General features: G+C 33.5%; 2 protein-coding genes across 5 annotated transcripts; one reads left to right on the forward strand and one right to left on the reverse strand.

Moving 5' to 3' along the window:
- The first annotated feature begins 482 nt into the window (after positions 1–482).
- LOC100251975 (uncharacterized) lies at positions 483–5,766 on the forward strand. Of its 4 annotated transcripts, none has more exons than XM_019222802.2 (3): positions 483–1,094; positions 1,589–2,985; positions 5,292–5,766. In XM_019222802.2, exons 2-3 carry the CDS (start codon positions 1,600–1,602, stop codon positions 5,310–5,312), a joined length of 1,407 nt encoding a protein of 468 aa, XP_019078347.1. In that variant the 5' UTR covers positions 483–1,094; positions 1,589–1,599; the 3' UTR covers positions 5,313–5,766. The 4 variants fall into 4 exon arrangements, with proteins under 4 accessions (XP_019078347.1, XP_010656624.1, XP_059596659.1 ...); XM_010658322.3 differs by lacking the exon at positions 5,292–5,766 and adding an exon at positions 3,150–3,533; XM_010658323.3 differs by lacking the exon at positions 5,292–5,766 and adding an exon at positions 3,150–3,533 and having other exon boundaries at positions 540–1,094; positions 1,536–2,985.
- LOC100257105 (putative leucine-rich repeat receptor-like serine/threonine-protein kinase At2g24130) lies at positions 5,098–8,411 on the reverse strand. The gene is made up of 2 exons (XM_002274603.5): positions 5,785–8,411; positions 5,098–5,576 (listed from the first exon to the last, which is right to left on the reverse strand). Exons 1-2 carry the CDS (start codon positions 8,327–8,329, stop codon positions 5,194–5,196), a joined length of 2,928 nt encoding a protein of 975 aa, XP_002274639.2. The 5' UTR covers positions 8,330–8,411; the 3' UTR covers positions 5,098–5,193.
- Positions 8,412–18,308: the final 9,897 nt, after the last annotated feature.

Genomic DNA, 18,308 nt, shown 5'->3' on the forward strand with positions numbered 1-18,308 from the left:
CATTTATATGGTATATGTTCTTATTCAATTAGATTCTGGGATTATTTAATAATTGTCAATCTAATTAAAGAATTATTAAAAAATAAAAAATTGCAATCGTTGAGCTAAATTAAGAAAGACTACATGCTCACCCCTCGAGGCATTTACTTTCAACACTCATGTTTCCCAGGAATCAAGGCCCAAAATCATGTGAAGAAGAAGAAGACAACATTAAAATTTGATGATTAAAAACGTTGGATCCACTGGCATGGGGATTCATTGATTGCCACACATGCACCCATCCTCTCTGACTATATGCCCATCATCATTTAAAAATTGTAGTCCACAAAAAAATTAAAAGGAACATCATGGATCACCCTTCGTCCATACAAGTAGGTCAGCGCCCTGCTGAAGGGCACTAAATGTACAAGTAAATTGGTCGGCAAGGGCACGTACCCCACACGTATATAGCCGTTAGAGTCGCCATAACTACTTTTTAAAATTCAAAGGAACCTTTGCCTCTTGAACAGGGCGAAACATACCCACATGCCCCCACACATAGACTTTAATCATTATGATTCGATCTTTAACTAAATTAGTCTAAGATTGGGGTTTTGGTTTTGGTTCAGTGTTGGGCGCCGATATAAAACGACTTCGTTTTGATTGTCTAAATACCCTCTTTCCTTTCATATCAATTCTCGTTGTTAAAAGGCAAAGCAATGCCGTTGCAAGAAAGGATAAAAGATTTGTTTCTTCTAACTTTTTGGTTTTATCTCATAAACGCTCTCGTCCAATTCAAGAAAATCGAATGATGGGTTTTCCTTTTGGTGTCAATCGACAAGTGGTTTTTTTCCTTTCTTTTTTTTTTTTTTTTTCTCTCTTTTTCCTTATTTGCTTTCTCAAAATCACTTCAATGACGACTGAATACCATATCGGGATTCATTTTCACGTGGGTGTTGAAGCAAACACGGTTTGATTGATTGATTGTGTTGCCACGGTGAAGATTTTACAAGTATTTGATACCTAATTAAGAGTTGTTCTTGAGTATGGTGGTTGATCTTCGTGACAGCGAATTTCTTCTCAACTTGGTGGCTTTGCTCTGAGGATCAAAAAAGGTACTTCTGAACCATGTTTCCTGGTAACTCTTTTGCTTGCATGTGTTTCTGTGTTTGTAGAGTTCTTGGGATTTGCTTTATTTTCACTGCCTAGGTTGATTTGGAGGAAAACTGAAGAAATGGAAAGAATAATGAAAATTTGGAAGCTAGGGTTTATGTTCTTTTGATTCCTAAAAGATATTTTTTCTAAATATCTTGTCAACTCAATAGTCAAATAGATGCCTTTTTTCAAATTTTACTTTTTTAGGGTTCCAAATGATGGAAATTGTAAGATTTGAAATTCAGTTTCTTTTCTTTTCCTACCCTTTCCCAGGAACCAAACAGAGCAATGAGGAATTTATTTTCTTTCTATGATATGGAATATATGTTTATTATTTATAAAAATCTCGATCCTATTTTCTTATTAATGATAAATTTGATGGTTTGTTTTCAATGTTGGAGAATTGCCATTCTTTGGTCCTTAGATTAAATCTGTTTGTTGCTGCTACTTACAGTCAAATGTGCCATGGCTGAAAGCAACACAAGTTTGGGGACGCCAGAAACTGATATGACAACTTTAAAAGAAGCCCTTTGGGCTCAGCAACAGCTACTTCAAAAACTTTACTCTGAGTTGGATGAGGAGCGAGAAGCCTCGGCTACTGCAGCAAGTGAAACTCTATCCATGATATTGCGTCTGCAAGGAGAAAAGGCTGCAGTGAAGATGGAAGCAAGTCAATATAAGAGAATGGCTGAAGAAAGGATGTGCCATGCTGAGAAGTCGCTTTCGCTTTTTGAGGAACTAATCTATCAGAAAGAAATGGAAATTGCATCTCTGGAGTTCCAAGTTCAGGCTTATAGGTGCAAACTTCTAAGCATGGGTTATAGTGATCCGGTTGCGGGTGACACAAGGTTTCCAGACAATCTGTTGTTGCAAAGAAATGAATCACTTGTTGGGGACACGAGTGTTAATGACATTGTTAGAAGGAGCAATTCTCTGCCTTCAATTCGACTGAAAGATTCATATCACAAGAAGGCTATTATTGAAAGAGAAAGGTCTATGATCCCATTGATTCCTAGGATAGTAGAAGAAAATATGGACCAAGAACTCGGTGATCAGAACTTCGATCTGGAGAAGAAATCAGAGAACTCCTCTGCAGTTGGAGATTATGATTCATATTGGGAACAGATCAGGAGGTTAGACAAAAAGGTGAAAGAGTTATCAGATTGTAAAGATTCTTCTAGAGGAGGTAAATCAGCAAATTTGAAGGCTGGGTCTAGGTCTTCATTACCTTCACAAGTGAGCATGACATCTTATGATCTAACAAGCGGAGACATGACCACAAAATCAGGCAAAGTTAAGCATCCTGGAGGTTTTTTAGAAGATGGAGCAATTACAAACTCGGCTTGTGCTTTTGGTGTCCATGATATTTTTGAAGTTCCAAAAGCAATTAAGAACCACAAGAGCTGCGAGCGGATGAAGAAAGAACAGAGTAAATTGATCTTGGAAGATGAAGACAGACTCCTAATGCCAGATTCAGTCTCTAAGGAGGCTGCCGAATCATATATAAGAGATGAAACTGACTGGGAAAAGGAAAGCTTTCTGAGTGCAAACCATGAAAATAGATTAATTAAACCAAAACATGGGATGGCATTTGAAAGTGATTTGGCTTTCCCTTGCTCTACAATTGGTGTTGCTGAATGTCAGGCTGAGTTTCAACAGCTTGTTAGGAGAATGAAGCAGCTTGAGGATGAGCGGGAGATTATAAGGCAAGATAATGGAGGGGAAGAAGAATTGAAGTTGTTGAGAGAGATACATGAGAAACTCAATTTAATACAGTCCGAAATAGAAAGTTTGAGACCCAAGAAGAGGTCCCCTCCACCAGATGATCCAGCCCTAGTTTCTCTCATGGAGGTAAGTCCCTTTTCTCTTGCTTTGTCCATTTCAATTGACCATTAACAAACACATGGTCTCATTTCTATCTATTTCTCTCTTTCCATGTGTATGTGTATGTTTGAACTTTGAACCTTGATTTTGTTTTACATAGAATGAACTAAAATTGAAAATTAAATGGACAGGCAATGCTGTGCTTTTGGCTTTAATCGAGTTATTGTACCAAAACAATAGGAACTCATACAATAGTCATGAACTCCATACATCGTTGGATTCAGATATGATGCTATTGCTTTGAAGCTACAGAATGTTGAGTTTCAGAAGGGATTGTGCAAGAGCTCTTCAATTGTGTCTGCTCATTGGATTAGATTGTGGATTTGAATTGGAATTTTTGTAATATAAAATGTGTACAATGTATAGAGATTGCTTACTGTAAAAAGAATACTGTGACACAGAAGTGCATTTTTTAATGTGAGTGTACAAGGAATGCTTTGTTGTAGCTTTTTTATTATGTAATTCATAGTATATTGCTATAATTTTATATACCCATTGAAGTTGATGGTTCTCAATTTTGCCAGCCAAATCTTGTAATTTTCCCCTTTTATCTGTATCTGCATATGTGTGTGTCAATTTGGTGTGTCACTGGAGTAAATATTTTCTCAAATTTAACCTCTAAGTTCAGTACCAATTGATACATCAAGTGAATTTCGTGAGGGCTTATGTTGCTAAAAGGGAAATAAAGGCTAGAGAAGAGGTCTGGTTATCAAAAGCACTGTATATATCAACAAGCTTAAAACTTAAAATTCATGAGTCTCCTCATGGAGTACTTGGTCTGTTTTAATGCTGTGCGATAGAAGGTGATTTTGGTCACCAGCCTTAATTGTACTCATGTTTTGATCCTTGGCTAACTAGGCTAGAGAGAAGTAGGAATGATAACCGCAGGTGGCCTTTGAGGCAAATAGACTGAGAGAAACTGCCCCAGTGAAGTGGGTTCAGTAAATATGAACCCAGATGAGAAGGGATCAATGTTAAAAATGCTCAGTCGATCTTTGAGGCAAAAAATTTCTAATATGGTTCCTTTTTCTTCTGGGTCCATATCTACAGAAGCATCATTACCTCAGATGAGTTATCAAACGAATTGGTATAGAGCATGTTCCTTTAATCTTACTTTGAAATGCCTCTTTTGCTATCAATTTTGCTAAATGACAATATTGAATGATTTTTCCATGCCATATGGCGCTTAAATGAAACCATGCTGTATAGTGTATGCAGTGATCGCTATTTCAGAGATTTAATCATGAAATATTTAGAGAACAACTAGCAAACTTCAAAATATCTTACCAAGAAGCCTTAACTTATGAGCAAAGACAATGGTTTTAAGCCTAGATTGTTTCCATCAAGACTAAGAAATTGGCAGTGCTGAAAGGACCCAGCAACCATTGAGATTTAGCATGATAAGTAGGTTCTGAGATTGAAATCAGCTACTGATGTGGACAACAATAGCAGGGTATTGAACTCGTTCCTTTAGGACATAATCAAAGAAAATTATTTTTAAAAAAACAACCATCTTTGAAACATCAAGTTACAGCTAATAATCTCTATAAAATGGCCTCCATCACAATTGAGTGTCTTGACCAAACCACTGTATTATCATATGCTTCTTCAAGAATGCTGATGTTGGTTGTTCTTGTCTGTTTACCCTCCGGTGTGGCCTATCCTTTTCCAGGGACAAGTTTACCTACCACAAGCAAACACCATGGTGTAGCAACTTTATCTCCATGCTAGTGTCTGCAGTTCATTCTATTATTGAAGCTGGAGTGAGTTGAGTTACTCTCACCTTCCACTATATAATTATTTAGGCGATTTAACACAAATGGTAGGCGAAAAGAAAGCCCACAAACGTAGTGCTAATTTATTAAGACAAATTTGTAGTATTAATTCACAAGGAGATTTGTTAAAGTGTTATAGGGAGTTCACAATCTTAACTATCAATCATGTTTATTTAATTGCCACAACATTCTGCGGATCTCTTAGCACTAGAGCAGCCCTCATTTTGTTCTAATAGAAATTGAGAGTGTTACAAAAGACTGGTGAGAAATCACTTTAACGAATTGAAATGAGATGTTACAGTAGCTTTACCAAGAAATAATCAAACAAATGAATGTAATGATCGACCAAAATTACATTATGTGCTCAACCATCTTGAGAAATTGATCAAGTTTTGTAGAATTAAGCCTCTTCGATCATTTGTGAGGAATGATTACAGAGATATTGCTTCAAACGAACCATTTCATTGGCTACATCTAACATGCTAGGTCTTGTTGCAGGTATATATTGTGTGCAGATAAGACCGAGCTCAATCAATTCCAAGATGGCATCACGCCATATTCTGCTGCAATTAACTGGTGTGGCAGGTGGTGTAGCTCTTGTCAATGCTTGTTCAACTATAGGCTCAAGCTTATTTGGGTACTGACTCTTCACCCATTCATGTAAGCTTGAACCATCGTGGAAAAGAACATCAGTGGGACGCTTCCCTGTCACAATCTCTAACAGGAGGACCCCAAAACTGTAAACATCTCCCTGGGTCGATGCCCGCTTTCCCAATCCATACTCTGCATTAGCCAAGGGAAAACAGTGAATCACATGATTAAATGGAGTTCATGATAGTGTGTATTCATCTAAGCAACTTCTTTTTGTAATGAAACTGAATGAACAGTGAGGCTGAGGGGTGAAAATTTATTTCAGAAATTGGTGAATATATGTAATGACATGCAGCATTATGATCTCTTAGAGCACCAAAAATCAAGGAATAGTACATACCAGGAGCAATATAGCCAATTGATCCACATAGCAAGCCATCAGTAGAGCTGTAGGAAGTTGAATCATTAGCAGAAGTCCCCTCATCTCCGCTTACCAACTTTGCAATCCCAAAATCGGTTACCAAAGCCGTCATGTCCTCATCGAGAAGAATATTGCTTGGTTTGAGATCACAGTGCACGACTCTAACAGGAGAATAATGATGCAGATAGGCCACTCCTTCAGCTACGTCACTGCAGATGCTGACCAACTGAACCAAATTCAGTCCATGGCCCAAGTCTCTGCCTGGGTAGAGATGCCTTTCCAGGCAGCCATTGGACATAAGTGGAAGAACAAGAGCCTTGAAGTCTGGTTTGCTACAAATTGTAATGATCCTTATTAAATTTCGGTGCCTGGTTCTCTTCAGAACTTGGCATTCTCTTTTAAAGCTCCCCGAAATTTCTGCAGCTATTCTTGAATCCAATACCTTCACAGCAATTCTTGTATTATCTCGAAGAACTCCCTTGTAGACATGCCCAAAACGACCTGAGCCAATCAGGCTTGAACTGCTGAAGCCGCCGGTGGCTTCAACCAGTTGCCTATGAGTGATTCTGGGGTACTTGAGCTCTTTCCTTTCCTGTTCTCCTTCTTCCATGTCTGTGCCGTTAAATATTGCCAATGGCCTTCTGATTCCTGATTTGTGCATGAACGGGTACCCAAATATGCACAATATGGGAGTGGCAAATATTGAAAGGAGAATAGGCAAAAGGACCAAATGGTAAGCATGTTTTCTTCGGCAGTTTGGCATGCCTTTTATCGACCCACAAAGGCCAACGTTTCCCAGGAAAGAATCCATGGTCAGTGAGGAAAATGACCCCTTGTTTGATATGTTCCCTGAGAAATTGTTGAAGGAGAAATTCAGGTACTTGAGAGTTGAAGATGCCTGCAGAGATTGCGGTATTTCTCCAATCAATTGGTTTGAAGATACATCGAGTTCTTGAAGATAAGGCAACTGCCCTATTGAAACTGGAAGTGGTCCTTGTAAGACATTACCCGAAAGGTTGAGGTACTCTAGAGCAATGCAGCTTCGTAGCTGTGTGGGGATTGTGCCGGACAGGTTGTTCGATGAGAGATCCATAGCTAGCAGCATATCCATTTTACTCAGCTCTAAGGGTATGGGCCCTTGTAAGTGATTGCTAGACAGATTCAAGTACAGTTTCAAGCTCCGCAGGCCTGCAACTTCACTAGGAATCATACCTGAAATTCTATTGTGAGAAAGGTCTAGAATTTCCAAGTTAATGCATTTTCCTAGACTTGGCGGTATTGTTCCTGAGAGCTGATTTTCATAAAGCAACAGCCTTCTCAGCTGTGAGAGATTGGCAAAACTATCTGGGATTGAACCAGAGAGCTTGTTTTCCGATAAGTCTAGAAGACCCAGATGAGGAATGTCACCAAAAGCTGATGGAATCTCACCAGAGAGCGAGTTATTGGAAAAATAAACCCTCTCCAGCCTTCCCATTGGGGACAGCTCTGATGGAATAGAACCATTTAAGAGATTACTAGACAAGTTCAAGAGGGTGAGATTGACAAGCCTTGAAATATCAGCAGGAATTGGACCATAGATGAGATTCTCATCAAGATGAATCTGTGCAAGACTAGTAGAAAGATCACCAATAATAGAAGGTATCTCTCCACCAAGATTGTTTCCTCCTAACTCGAGTTCTTGAAAGTTAGAACAATTAACTAAAGAAGCGAAAAAAGGTTCAAGGTTGGTGTTACCATCATGGCTTACAAAGTCATTATACGACAGATAGAGTATCTGTAAATTCGGCATTTTCTGTACAATTCCTGACGGCAACTCCCCGCTTAGCAAGTTCGATTCCACGTCAAGCCATTCCAGCTTAGTGGAGTTGGAAAGGGCTTGTGGAACATGACCTACAAGTCGATTCGACCAAAGCAGAAGAAACCTTAATTCCTTGAGCTCACAGTTCTTCAAAGGAATTTCACCACTGAGAGAATTGTTGGAGAAGTCTACATACTCCAAAGTAGAAGATCCATTGCAGAAAAGTGAGACTGGAATCTCACCCACCAGCTGGTTACTTCCCAAATTCAGATACACGAGCTCACGAAGCAAGCCTAATTCAGCTGGAATCTTCCCTCGAAGAAGATTCGACGATAAACTCAGCTGTTGGAGCCTGAAAAGTGCGCCTATCTCTGCTGGAATCTCACCTTCAAAGAAGTTACCAGACAAATCAAGAACCCTTAAGAAGGAAAGGTTGGATATAGCCGGTGAAATGGTGCCCCGAAGGGCCTGGCTTCTTAGGTCGAGTTCAATCACTTGATCTCTGCCATTGTTGCACCTTACTCCGGACCAGTTGCAGACATGAACGCCCGAAGAGTTCCAGCTCTTAAGCGTGTTTTCAGGGTCTAAAACAACCCCAGACAGGAAGGCAAGAAGCGATGCTCGATCATGAAAAATTCGAGCATTTTCCTCACTATATACTCCAACCAAAACAGCAATGAAACAGTAAAGAAAACTGATTAATGGAGAAAATCTACTCAAGCCCATGATGCTCACCACCACCTTCTTGGTGCTAAAAATCTGAAGAAAATGATGGAAAATAAGCTAGAAAGTGAAGGAAGAAGCAGTGGAGCACCATGTCTTTAAGATAAAAGAGACGTCCAGGCACACTGAGATTTATTATTACAAATGCTAGAAAATTTTTGAAGCAAAAAGCTGCCTAACTGCCGTTGAAGAATTGAGCAAAACGTTACTACGTTTGGCGCCTCAAATGTTTGACTAATAAAGTCAACGAATGGATGTCGGACATGTGTGAATGAACAGGATGGCACGTCAGCACCGTCATGGAGGGAATAGTGGACACGTCAGCAGGCCTACCATTAATTTAACATTTATATTTAATTTGCGGTATGGGATTGTGGGCTCTGAGAAGTGGATGATGAGAAAGATGATGGTGATTAGAATGATGGACAGTGTGGTAGGTTTGAGATTAATGTAGGGGTTGTATTGTGTTATTTTGGTACAGTTGTCGGCTGGGGAGAATAGTGATGGTGATGAGGTGGAGGGATAGGTGGCAGTGACAAGGAGAGGCCACCATGCAACTGGCTCTTAAAATGTTGAATTTGTGTCGTGGGTTTGGCAAAGGGTTTTACTTGCTGCATTTGAACCTAGTGGATTGACATTCATTCAATTATTTGGGTTGTGTTTGGTAACCGTGTTGAAGAATAATTTTTTTCTTTAAAATAAAAAAAATAGAAAAATACATTCAGTTATTTGGTAACTATTTTTTACAATAGTTTTTAAAAACTGTTTTATAATATTTTATATAACAAAAGTCAATTTGAAAATCTAAAATATTTGTAACATATTTTAAATATTTTTAAATATGTTTTAAAATTAATTTTTATATTTAATATTTTATTTTTAATTATTTTACATATTTATATAATTATTTCTTAAAACAACCCTAAAAAAATAAGTAAAAACAATAAAATAAAAAAAACAACTAAAACATGTTTTCCGAAAACATCTTATTTTATGTTTTTAAAAAATAAAAAATAAAAAAACAGTTTTTAATTGTCAAACATGTTTTATTTATTTATTTTTTTTAAAAAAACAAAAAACTATTCTTTCTATTTTTTAAACATAAAATATGATGTTTTTAGAAAATATCTTTTAATTATTTTTACTTATTTTTTAGACATAATTTTAAAAAATCATTATATAAACCATAATTAAAAATAAAGTTTTGGATACAAACTTATTTTAAAAATATATTTAAAAACATTTTAAATTCTCAAATAGATTTTTATTTTATAAAATATTAAATAATAATTTTTAAAAACGGTTACTAATCCTTAACTTTTGTTTTAAATAGTAATTTTTTCAAAAGTAAATATATATAAAAGCATTTTGTCCACGGGTATGTATGAGTAATTTTAGTAAAATTATTATTTGATTTAAAAGAATTTAATGTAAAAGTAACATTGTTTTTTTTGGTAGAAGTGTTGTATTAGTTAAAAAAGGATTTTAAAAATGTATAATTTTTTTTATTTTAAAAAAAATTCAATCCTATTAATTGTCGCACGTTTAGGGAAAAGGGTGTTGAGAGGAAGCTGCCTCACCTCTGCAAACATTTGACTTGTAGATGTGAAAAGCCAATTGATCACAAATAAATATGTAAGTGACCATAGAATAAAACTATATAAATTATCCAAAAGCACAAAAAGGGGATTATTTATAAGTAACGCGTGCCCAATAATGATTATTGTATGATGTAGTGCTCATAGGCCTAGAAATCCTAAATCCAAGGAATGTCATTAATAATCAATCCCTTTCTAACTAAATTATAACAAAAATGTTGGGTGCGTCGTGGTTAGATCCATCGAACCGACCACGATCTTATATTAATCGCCGCATATACAAATAATTAATGTTGTATGTAAATAATAATTAATATGAATACACACGGTGGGGGTCAATGGCGGCCAATTAAGATAATTTTGGTCCAACCTTCCGATTTTTTTTTAATTTTTATATGTAAATTGTAGAACTTAGGATTTTGTTTGGATTTGTTGATGGGTGCATTGTATTTGTATATAACCATCAGTTCAAAGCTGGTCACCTTATTTCTTGAGTTCAGATGTATTGTCACTTTCGGGATTCGAAGAGGCAATGGCAGAAAGGGCTTATGAAAAAGCATTGCCAAAGTGCTTAGGGGTCCATTTGATGTGGCCAAAAAGTCTTCAAAAATGCACTTTTTCAAAGGAGAAAAAGGCCTGAATCATCTTTTAAGTGGTTTTGGATGAGGGAAAATGTAGGCTGATGAATGAGGAAAAGATTTTGATATTTTTTATGGGAATTTTTCAACTATATGATTATTTTAATGCTCTGCGGGATTTTCAGAGATTTCCTATGTGGATTTGTGAAAACTCAACCATCATTGACCTTGTTAGAGCTGAAAATTTGCAAGCCATTAATTTCATATTTTCAAGGGCCTATGGCACTCACAAGTATGGCATTTTGAGTAATTTTAAAAATATAATAATTTTAAAATTATTTTCAAATTTACGAAAGTGGGAGGAATTCAATATTTAAATTTAAATTATCTTTTTTCAAAGATAGATCTGCTTAAAAAAAAAAAAAGAATAAAATAAATTAAAAATAAAAAATGGTTTTTTTTTTTTTCAAAAATAGGCCAAGTTGACTAACTCCATGTCGTGGGCAAGAACAGAGAGTCAATGGAATACGCTCTTTTCCAAGAAAATAAAATGTCAAATCAATTATTATTGGGCAGTGCTGAAACACTCCTAACATTTAGACTCCTTTTTCTTTTACCCCAAAGTTTGTGAGGAATTTAAGGGAATGTTTGGACGCACTTTTCTGCTCTCTAAAGCAAAACAAAAACATAAATTGTTTTTTATGTCTGTTCTTAAATATTGTGATTTTAAAAAATATTTTTACTTATTTTTTTATAATTATTTTAAAAATTAATTATACAAATATATAAAATAATTAAAGATAAAGAATAAATCATCCACACTTTAAAAAACTAACCCTTAACATTTTTTAACCTAAAAAATATCAATTTTAGACAAAAATGTCCTGTTTTTTCTTGTAAAAATAGTTAATTCTTTTAAAACATACATTTAAGTAATGAAAATATTGAATGATATTTATATCTAAAATGGTTTACTCTTCAAATTAAAAAAATGAGATAGGTTAGTTTTATAAATTTTAAATTTTTTCATCTTTTTTAATTAATTAATCTTAAAAATAAAGTATTGTATACAAAAATGGATTTAAAACATATTAAAAATGGATTTAAAACATTTCAAGTTTTCAAATAGATTTTTTTTAATAAAACATAAAATATATATATTTACAAAAATTACTTTTTAGAACTGTTTTTAAAAACAGTTACCAAATAAACCATAATATTTTAGTATCATTTATTTTTTAAATTAAGATTTATTTTTAAATATTTGTATGAGTATAAAAATATTAAACTTTAGTTTTTATTTAAAATTTGAAATTTGAGTGAAGTTTTTTACATTAATTTCTATATATAAATAAAATTAAATCTATTTAAAAATAAAAAAATAAAATAAAAAACAAGGTCACCTTATTTAAAAACAAAATTCATAGTATACGTAGAACTTTATCAAATTTAAAAAACAAAAGAAATTAAAAAAATAAAAATTGTGAGAGTAGTGCGATACATTCTATTTTTCTTCCCTTTGTTAAAATTTTTGCATCACTGTGCTCCAATTTTTTCTTAATTTTTCTTTGATAAATCAATAAATGGTGAAGCAAAACAAGTCACTAGTCTAGAAACTTGGTAGAAATTGCTTGAAATTAATCAAGATATGAAAAAAAAAAAAATTCCAATATGAGTAATTTGTCAATTAAGTTGGCAAATAAGCTAGCATGGGAACCCTAGTTTTGCAACGGTTGGTATGAGCGTGGTGGGGTCGTCCACTTCTGGTATGGGCTGGACCATGGCTCAATTTCAAATCCCTATGTGTTCTCATTTTAGGACGCAAGCCAGGGATGTTCCCACCCCTGTGAGAGGATGTTGGTTCATATGATTGATGGATGGACCACTATACTTGGGGCGGGGGGTGTAGGGCCCTAGATCTTATGAAGTACGATCGTACTTTAATTAAACAAAAAAAAAATCTTTCAACTAAGAGGCTGAATCATCATGTGATTAAAAAATATTTTTTTATTTTAAAAAATAAAAAAACTACTTTTCAAAATTTATAACACTATTTAGTAATTATTTTTTGGTGGGTTTATTATATTTTACCTCCTAACCAATTTTTCACAGTGTCTCTCAAGTTTAAAATTGAGTAATGTACCTTTCATGTTTTATAATTATGTATATTTTTTTTAGTGATAATATTACATTTCTTTTTGCTGAAAGCGTATGTGCTCTCGCGTGATCGAGGGCAAAAGGGTTATTTTCTTTTTAAAATCCCAAACTCTAACCCTCCTCTCAATCGTTACTCCCTCTTTTGTGGAATCCCCAAATTGTAGCCCGCCTCCTCTCCTATTATTCCTTCTTTAGAAGCTTTAGAACCTCAATCCCATAAAGTTGCTATTGAAACCCCACATAAGAGTCATCATCCTTATCCTTCAAGTGGAAATTTGTAAAATCCCTAAATAATTTCTCTAGTCCTAAAATCCCACATAGTTCCCCGAAATAGTTGTTGAAGTTGAAGATTTGTGAAGGCAAATAATGCAACATTAATTAAAAGGAAAAAAAAAAAAAAATCGTCATAACATACTGCAAATAAGAATGAGATTTAGTTTCTCCAAATTTTCCCCAAATTTTCCTCAAATTTTTTGAAACATCAAAAGGAAACTCTAACCCTAAAACGGAATCATAACATAATATCTTGGTTGAGTTTTATTTTCCTCAAAGTTTCCCTAAATTTTCTAAAACATCAAAATGAAACCTTAACCCTCTTTGTCGAGATGTTCCTACCCATTAAAGAAATTGTAAGATAAAAAAAAATATCATTGAACTTCATGTCTTCTCTTCAATGTCAGCCTTGCATTAGCTTCCTTGAGATTTTAGGGCTTCAGCAATAACAACTAGGGAGGAATAGTTGACAGGGAGAGGAGGGTTGGAGTTTGAAGTTTTAAAAAGACAATGACCCTTTTACACTCACTTTAAAATAAAATGACCATTTTGCCCTTGATCACACAAAGAGCACATGCCTCTTCCATTTAAAAATATAACACCGTTATTCAAAAAATGTACATTGCTTATAAAGCATGAAGGGTACATTGTTCGATTTTAAATTTGAGGGGGCAATGTGCAAAACATGGAATAGGTTGGACGGGTAAAATGTAATAAACTTTTTTTTTGTAAAGTCTATAAAAATAAAGTAAAACAAAAAACAATTTTTTAGAATAAGTAAAAGTTGTTCTCACTTGTTTTTTAAAATAAAAAGATAAGATAGAGAATTTAAAAAAAACATAAAATAAAATAAAATTGGATATGATATCATTCTTCTTCTCAATATTGAAAATCTTCAAATATTATCTTCTTTTAAAATATATGTGTTTTTTTTTCTAAATTTTTTATTAAGTAGATGAATTTCAAATCAAATTATATTTGATACATAAAATTTATTAATTTTCAAAAATAATTTGAAACTCAAAAACTAATTTATTTAGCTTTAGAAAGTCATAGAACTCAAATAACATAAAAATAAATAAAATAAAATCATAAATCAAATTTTATTTTAAATTACTTAGTTTCTTCTTTGCATATATCATATTGTAGACCTTTTTTTTTTTTTTTTTATCTTAGCTTTTCCCTCCACCTTTGAGGAACACCTGGAGAATGAGCCAAACATTCGCTTTTTTGGAGAAGTGGGGGATGACTCCCATGTTCAACTGCATGGGACGCATGACCTTGGACGTGACCACCTCACCATGGTGGTGGTTGAAGCTTTGAATGATGGTTGGAGCATAGGAACAGGTGAAAGTGTGGAAAAGAAGAAAGAGGTAGAAAGAAGAAAGAAAAACGGAGAGATGTGAAGCAGAGGGAAATAAGTTGGGTCGAAGCCCAGCAAATTTCGGCTGAATGAGAGCTTTACCTGGTAAGACTAATCAGGTTCATGGATTATTACTGGTCATCCTACTACACTTTTTTGTTTTTGTTTTACTTGATTATTTTGCATTGTTTGTGAGTTTGTTCCAGTATGATCATGGTGACTCTCCATACATCACTTCCCTACCTTCCAAATTTGTATTTTAATGCTGAAGTTCGTCTTTTCGTTTTTTTTTCTCTTTTTCCTTTTCTTACTCTTACAATGGTTTGTTGTGGCATGGTCTCGTCTATTGTTCATATGGTTTTGTTTGGATATGTGCGTAAATCTAGGTTCGTATCTCTTGTGTGATGTTTTAAGATTAATCGTTTATGTTATGAACCCATTCTTTTTCGATTCATCACTCATTCTACACCCGTTGCCCGCAAAGCACAAAACTCATACCACACCACCAGTTCATCCCACATCTGTATACCTGCCAATCACTCTTTCCACCCATTTCTTTTCATTTCTTCCATCGCTCACTCCTCATGAACTCCTACCCTTTTTTTCTCATGGATCCGTAACCTGCATGCATGGCCACTTCGATCCATGCATGGCCACCCAAAGCTTTGATAAAGCCTTCGTCAAAATCCTTCTTTTAAAAAATCCCAAGCTCAAGCCGAAAAACTCCATACCGAAACCTCATTACCAAGCCACCCATGAAGTAGAGAGATGGGAGATAAGCACTCAAGATCATCGCCAATGTTGGAGGGAATCTGCAAACCGGCGCCTTTGTCGGATACTTGCCATTGTGGCCACTCTTGTGGGTTATGGAGATGGAGTTTTCGGTGAAGCTACTAGAGGCAAGGCTCGGAGTAGCGATAGGGAGGTAGTAGTTCATAAATGGTGGAAAATTGTTTTTTCCGACAGCTCTAGATCCATTATTCCCGATCACGCTCATCGCCGTCGGTGAAGTCTGCAACTATGAGAAATGAAGTCTACCGGAAAAGTTAAGCAAGGAATCGGTTGAAGGAAAGGTGGTGATCCCAAGAAGAAGCCCGTATCTCGCTCCGTCAAAATTGGTCTTCAGTTTTCGATCAGTCGTATCGGCAGATGCCTTAAGAAAGGCTGTCATTCTCAGCGCATTGGAACCGATGCCTTGGTCTACCTCATTGTCGTGTTGGAGTGGCTGCTACTTTCAAAGCTCCAATTGAAAGTGTATTGTTTGCATTGGAAGTGGTGACATCATGGTCAACTCATGTGGCATGTCTTTTTTTTTTTTTTTACTTCCGCTGTTGTGGCCGTTGTGATGCAAACTACAATGAGATGGTGTAAGAATGGAAAGTGTAAACATTTTGGCTCAGGTGACACATAGTAATGCTGCATGGATTCTTGATCAAATAAGGGAAATTGGGCCATGACTAAGACTTTGAGTTTGATGACCTCCACTCACTCCACCACCAAACCCATTCTTTATTTATTTATTTATTTATTTTTCTTTCTCTCACTATTTCCTCCACTTAAATATCTTCCAACTCTCTTTCATGTCCGTGCAGCCCACATTTCCATTTTAATTCTTTATTTTTTCTTTTTAGATCAAAGTTTAATTTTTCAAATTTTCAATCTCCAAATTTAATTCTAAAAACCCCAAACTTCAACTTCTAAATATAATTTTCAAAATCCCAAATTTCAAAACTTCAATTTCTAAATTTAATTTAAAAAAACTCCAATTTCTTCCAAAAGTAATTTTCAAAATTCAAATTCTTAAATTTAATTTCCAAAACTCCAATTCTTAAATTTAATTTTCAAAAACTTCAATTCTCAAATAATTTTCAAAATTCCAATTTCTTTTAAATTTAATTTCCAAAACTCCAATTCTTAAATTTAATTTTCAAAACTCCAATTTTCAAATAATTTTCCAAAATTCCAATTCTTAAATTTATTTATTTATCTATTTATTTTAAAATTCCATTCTCAAATAATTCTTCAAAATTCCATTTTCTTAAATTTAATTTTCAAACTTCTATTTTTAAATAATTTTTTGAAATTCCGATTCTCAAATTTAATTTTTAAAACTTCCACTTTTAAATAATTCTTCAAAATTCCGATTTCCAATTTTCACATTTATTTATTTAATCATTATTATTTTTGTTATTATTATTATTTTATTTATTTATTTATCTATTTATTTTTAAAATTCCATCTTTAAATAATTCTTCAAAATTCCGATTTCCAAATTTAATTCCCAATTTCCAAAATTCCAATTTTCCAATTTCCGAATTTAATTTCCAATTTCCAAAATTTCAATTTTCACATTTATTTATTTATTTATTTATTTTTTAATTTTATTATTATTATTATTATTATTTTATTTATTTATTTTTTAAAATTCCATCTTCAAATAATTTCCAAGTTTCCAATTTTTATAATTCCAATTCTCAAATAATTTTCAAAATTCTAATTTCTTTCAAATTTAATTTCCAAAATTCTAATTCTTAAATTTAATTTTCAAAACTCTAATTCTCAAATAATTTTAGAAATTCCAATTTCTTTCAAATTTAATTTCCAAAATTCCAATTCTTAAATTTAATTCCCAGACTCCAATTTTCAAATAATTTTTTAGACTCCAATTTTCAAATAAATTGCAAAAATCCAGTTTTCTTTCGAACAATTTTTATTCCATTCCCATTCTCAAATAATATTCTGTTTCTCTTGATTTTACATAAGTAAAAATGAATTTTTCATAATTCCAAAATAATGGAATTTGTAAGACTTATTCATGCAAGATAAATAGGGTTTTGGTGGGGGGCCTAAATATAATATTTCTCTTTTGATTGTTAATTGTTATGCCTAATGAATATTGTTTGATTTTTATTCTGATCTTTGACATGCATACGATAATTTTATACTTGAGCTAACATTGTTTCTATGATAGCACACTATTATTTGTTGCTAAGGTACGATCTCACCTACACTTTGCTCATTCTGATACATGATTCATTTTATTATTTGATTATTTCATTTTGATATCCACTGATTTCCTTACCAATTGTCATATTTGTTTCATCTTATTAGTACAGACCCGTTTTTAGGAACCTAGAGGGGTGCTATGGTTTTTATCGTACCTTCCCAATAAGTAACCTGACCCCCAAGCCCAGATTTAGTTTTTCGTAGACCATCTTTTCCAAATGAGGAGTCACACTTAGGGTTTTCTTTCTTATTTTGTTTTCCCTTAAAAAAAAAAACAAAAATAAGTGGCAAATCCAAGTCTTTCCTAAAAAAAAAATCAAATTTTCACCAACTAAATAAATGAAAAGCGAGTTTCGCCATTGAATGGGAACGCAACGTCCAAAATGCGGGGTCCACACATATTTTTACAAATTTTTTCATTACACATATGAACTCCAAATCAAACAAAATTTAATGTATTAGATTTGTTAACAAGTCTAGTAATTTTTATAAATAACTTAAAACTCAAATAATGCTCCAATTAATAACATAAATTTATGGAAAAAAAATTGTTATAAAATGACTTTGTTCATTTCTCCTCCACATAGAATTATATTTTCCATTTTTTTTTAATTAGACAAATGAACTTTGAATTAAAGAAGACTTAATGCTTTAGATTTGATAACAAGTCTAGTAATTTTTAAAAATAATTTGGCATTCAAATAGTGAACTCATTAATACAATAAATTTATGGATAAAAATTATTTCATAATAAATCTATTATTTCTTTTTAGTACATAATTACATTTTTATAAATTTTCTCCCTTAAGAAATGAAGTTCAAATCAAGCAATGGTTTGAATTGAATTCATTAATGGGTTTAAAAGTTTTTTAAAGTAATTTTGAACTTTAAAAATAGATCTAATATCTATAAAAAAATAATTTAAAATTGATATATCATGAGTCATGATTATTGTTTTTCCTATATACACAACTAAATTTTTTAAATTTTCACACTACATAAATTGA

This window comes from Vitis vinifera, chromosome 11 (genome assembly GCF_030704535.1).
Source record: "Vitis vinifera cultivar Pinot Noir 40024 chromosome 11, ASM3070453v1".
Classification (NCBI taxonomy): Eukaryota; Viridiplantae; Streptophyta; class Magnoliopsida; order Vitales; family Vitaceae; genus Vitis; species Vitis vinifera.

Bases quoted from the DNA above. Each gene is read 5' to 3' on its own strand.
- LOC100251975 (XM_059740676.1), top strand. From the start codon at position 1,600: ATGGCTGAAAGCAACACAAGTTTGGGGACGCCAGAAACTGATATGACA.
- LOC100257105 (XM_002274603.5), bottom strand. From the start codon at position 8,329: ATGGGCTTGAGTAGATTTTCTCCATTAATCAGTTTTCTTTACTGTTTC. The intron at 5,577-5,784 runs GTATGTACTATT...TGGCTAATGCAG, and splicing joins AATTGGCTATATTGCTCCTG to AGTATGGATTGGGAAAGCGG.